Here is a 4221-nt window from a genome sequence, read left to right as displayed (position 1 = left end):
TACAGCTATTAGAATTAAAATTCTCAAAAATTGTGTGAATATGATTATTCTTGTTTTTGAAAAAAGGAAAAGGACAGAGAATTACATAGAAAATATTGGATGTTTTTTCAACTTATTGATTTGACATTAATTAAATTTCAATGCGATGAATAATAATACTTGAATGTTTGCGTTCTTTACTAAAATCGAAACTATGATACGTATTTATCGTGAGCTTTTTCCATTCAACTCAAAAAAATACTGATTTAGTATCCATATTTTCTCTGTTCATGTCTCATTTCTTTTCTTCTCTTTCCAAATTTAATATAAAATCTTTACGTTGAATTTACGCGTATATTCGCAATACGAGCACTTCAGTCTTATTTTTATGTGAAGTTGACTGCATATCATTCATGAGTAATGTCGGGCTACTCAAAAGTTATTCGTAATGTGAATATTCACAAAATTCTTGTCGGGAATCATTGTTCATTGTGCTAATATCTCTTTTATTTTACTAACAACACTTTTGTCAAACTAACTCTAGATTTCCTAGCGATTTTAAAGCCATTTCCAAGCTATTTCCAAGCAATTTTATAGTAAGTATTGAAACGTACGATTGAATACGTGCATGTTTTCATTTCTTCAACTCATTCATTACAATAAGAAAAATATTTCAATTAAAATGCTGCACATGATAAGGTTCAAACTTTTACTAGTTCTGTAATAAATATCAGCCACCAAACTAAATTGGCTAAATTCAATGAATTCAGTTGACTTAAATTCCAATATTCGTTTAAAAAATGATTGAGCTTTTCACTGAATTCCTTGAAAATATACATATAGATTAAATCTTGTTTACTTTGCACAGAAACATTCATTAATTGTTAAATATTTGACAAGATTTGACCTACGTATTTAGATAAGCTTTAACTTGTAACTTTCATGATGACTAATTGATAAATTTTATTATCTTTTCTCTCACAAGACAACAGCAATTCAATCAAGTGAGTATGAATGTTAAAAGAATTCATTCATTCCTGAAATTATGTTTTACGTTTTAATTGAAATGAAATGTTAAATTAATGCCCATGACTTCTTCTGAAGACTTGAAATAAAAATCCAATCAAAAAAGCTATTACATAACGAATTCATTATTATCCAAGCTATTTGTTCAATACCATCTGAAGTAATTTGTTTATAAAGTAAATTTGCGGCTTGTTAACTGAATGATAAATCGAAATGGGTTTAGATTGAACAGTAACATAATAAATGAATGACTACATTTATTTCACCCTTTTGTGCGGTATATTTCCCTTTCTTCTAATGTAATATGTATGAACGCATTAATTTTCATTTCATTTTCTCGCAAAGAATCACGTACAAAAAAACAGAATTGATTGTAACACATACTTTGAATTTTTGTATTTATTTTCAACATGTTTTTCGTTCATATTTTCAATCTATTTCAGCAATGGCACGTGCAATCAACACCGCAAACCAAGCCAGCATCCTGGTTGCTCTAAGAGAGAGAAAATTGGTGACCGGAGAAAAACGTTCGTGCTTCATCAAAGACAACCGCATTTTTGGTTTCAAACCCAGTAAGTTTTATTTCTTTTATTCACTTGTTGTTTTACTTTCAAGCAGCGCTTCCTTAAAAAAAAAGATTAACCAAAATAATTGCTTCAATCCACTTCTTTTCCATTTCTCCATTCAGATCACATGTTCGATGATCAATCATCAAACGACGATGTCTTCAGCATCGTTGCGAAGCCAATCGTTGATGATGCTCTTAACGGCATCAATGGCTCTATCTTGGCGTACGGCCAAACGGGCTCTGGTAAATATACATTTTAATATCATACATATTGAGTTGACATTATTAAACTGTTGGATTATATTTGAAAACTCTAAATATTTCATGTGTTTTCTCTTGATATTTTGTCACAGGTAAAACTTATACAATGTTTGGAACTTCGTCCGACCCCGGCGTCGTGTTGCTCGCCACCGAACATATTTTCAAGGTTGTGAACGATCGTCGCAAATCATATCAATTTGTGATAAGGTAAATGTGCATTTTCAAGTTAAGATTTGATGGTAAAAATCATTTGAATTATCTAACAGATCGTGCTATAGTTTTAATTCTTTTGTTCTTTCGATTTTCCTCTTTTAACTATATGCAACTAATTATACATTTTGTTTTCATAAATTTAGCATGAAATACATCGAAGTGTATGGTGATACGTTGCGCGATCTTCTGGATGGTGGTAAGGCCACATCGTTCCATTTGGGACAGATTGCCAGCACGGAAAAAACGGTCAGCGATGCTAGTGCCCTCCTCAAATTGAAGAAAGACGGCGATGTACAGCGCACGATAAAAGCCACGAATCGCAATGACCATTCAAGCAGATCTCATGCGATCTTGCAAATCGTAAGATATTTCTATAACTATTTCATTTGAAGACAAATAACAAATCATTTCGTTCCATAATAATAATATCGATTCATTAAAGTAAAAATTAAACTAATACATTGTTGAATTTGGACGTTTTTGCAGAAATTGGAATCGACGAAGATTGATGCGAATGGGTTGGAGGGAGGGAAGGCACTTGTAAGTATGCTGAACTTCGTCGATTTGGCCGGCTCCGAACCGCATGATGCTGGCAAAACCAAAGATCAGCAAGCAGAGGGGAACAGCATACGGGCGGCCTTGTGCTACCTGTCAGCGATGGTAAAGAGCGGTGCAGTGACTGGCAACCTCTGCAAAATTCTCAAGGAGTCAATTCTTGGGAATTGTAAGACCGCCTTCATCTGCACTGTTTCGCCTAGCATGATAGCGGAAACGAGGAGCACGATCACGTGAGTTATTGATGTGAAATCGTAGAATGAATTTGTCCTTTGTTATCCTTCCTAACCATGAAAACCTTCTCAAGGTTTCATTTGTATGCAAGAGCAGACTAGTACAGAACCAGTAGAGTACTAGAACTTACTTCTTTCCAATTTTATAATATCTATTGATATAAAACTGTCGTGGACTTTTGCATTAGTTTTAAGTTTTTTTTTTTTCTTTGTTAATTTTAATTTCGTGTTTGTTTCATTGATTTTTCTAATTTGCTCATTTAGTTTGCTCATGCATTGTTCAGTCAAATCACCGAACGCTGAACGCACTCACATTTGCTCTCGTTTCAAATGCGTTCTGCGACTTGACTGACATTTCGTTGTGTGTTTGTGTGAGTAACATTCATGCTAAGACGCTAATACAAAGGTAAGTGTATTGCGATGTGGCGACAGTTTGAAGAGAAGGAAAAAGTGAAATCAGTTCTTCGTGAGTCTCAGCACAGGACAGTTCCTTTTGAATTGGCAGTACAAGTTGTGCGCAATTTAATCTGAGTTCTCATTGATACTCGATACACGGAAAGTTTCCATAAGTATCAGCACAAGTTGTGCATATTTCATTTAGGAAATCTCTTCGAATTGGCCAGCTCTAAAGTTTAGACGGCTGATTTGATAATTTCTTGAATGAAATAAAAGTGAAACAACGCGAAACTCGAATTGGCTAGCTCTAAAGTTTAGACGGCTGATTTGAGTGTTTGTCTAAACGTAAGTTGAATCGCACGTAAATTCAAGTTGAATTATTGCGTCGAGAAGTTCTCGTTGGCCGGTTCAAACTTCATGTTTGACAAACATTCGCCTGTTTCCATACATTTTCTTCAATTCCATCACGCAAATTTCACGCTTCCAAATTCAAACCACAATCGAAAGAACATTCCGACACCAAATCACCCCAAGCATTCAAAAGAACAACATTTGAATAAATCTACCAAAAACAAATCGACGCATTTTATTTTCTTCATTTTGAATCGACTTTGGCAGCAATAAAAAGGCATAATATTGCTTCACAAAAACAGTATTCAGTTCATTTATCAAACATTACAAAAAATATTTCATGAAAAATAAATCCAAATTAACAATTTTCACATAAATTATGATGATATGGCACGAATATTTGATGAATTTTAATCGTAAATTTATGTATTTCTCATTTAGATTTGCCGAATCCGTTCAACAAAAAACGACAAAACCGAAGGTTAACGTGGCGGCAATTTCGGAAAATTTGATGCGAGCCACTCGAAAAAGCCTTGCTGCACAGACACAGTCTGTGGTATCGCAATCGTCCAACGGTAAATAATAAATTCATTGTTTTTTTAGTTCTTGCCGATCCTTATTTTACGACAATTTTTGAAA

The 4221-nt window shown here is 33.9% G+C and overlaps 1 protein-coding gene across 1 annotated transcript; it reads left to right on the top strand.

Annotated features, from left to right (window-relative positions):
* Positions 1–1450: 1450 nt before the first annotated feature.
* LOC129568137 (uncharacterized) lies at positions 1451–2839 on the top strand. The gene is made up of 5 exons (XM_055445706.1): positions 1451–1577; positions 1694–1816; positions 1927–2041; positions 2191–2407; positions 2534–2839. Exons 1-5 carry the CDS (start codon positions 1451–1453, stop codon positions 2837–2839), a joined length of 888 nt encoding a protein of 295 aa, XP_055301681.1.
* Positions 2840–4221: the final 1382 nt, after the last annotated feature.

Source organism: Sitodiplosis mosellana, unplaced genomic scaffold (assembly GCF_009176505.1).
Source record: "Sitodiplosis mosellana isolate CC-2019 unplaced genomic scaffold, AAFC_SMos_1.0 Smas_scaffold_17, whole genome shotgun sequence".
Classification (NCBI taxonomy): domain Eukaryota; kingdom Metazoa; phylum Arthropoda; class Insecta; order Diptera; family Cecidomyiidae; genus Sitodiplosis; species Sitodiplosis mosellana.
The sequence above is the reverse complement of the archived record's forward strand: the minus strand, read 5'-3'. Positions and strand labels throughout refer to the sequence as shown.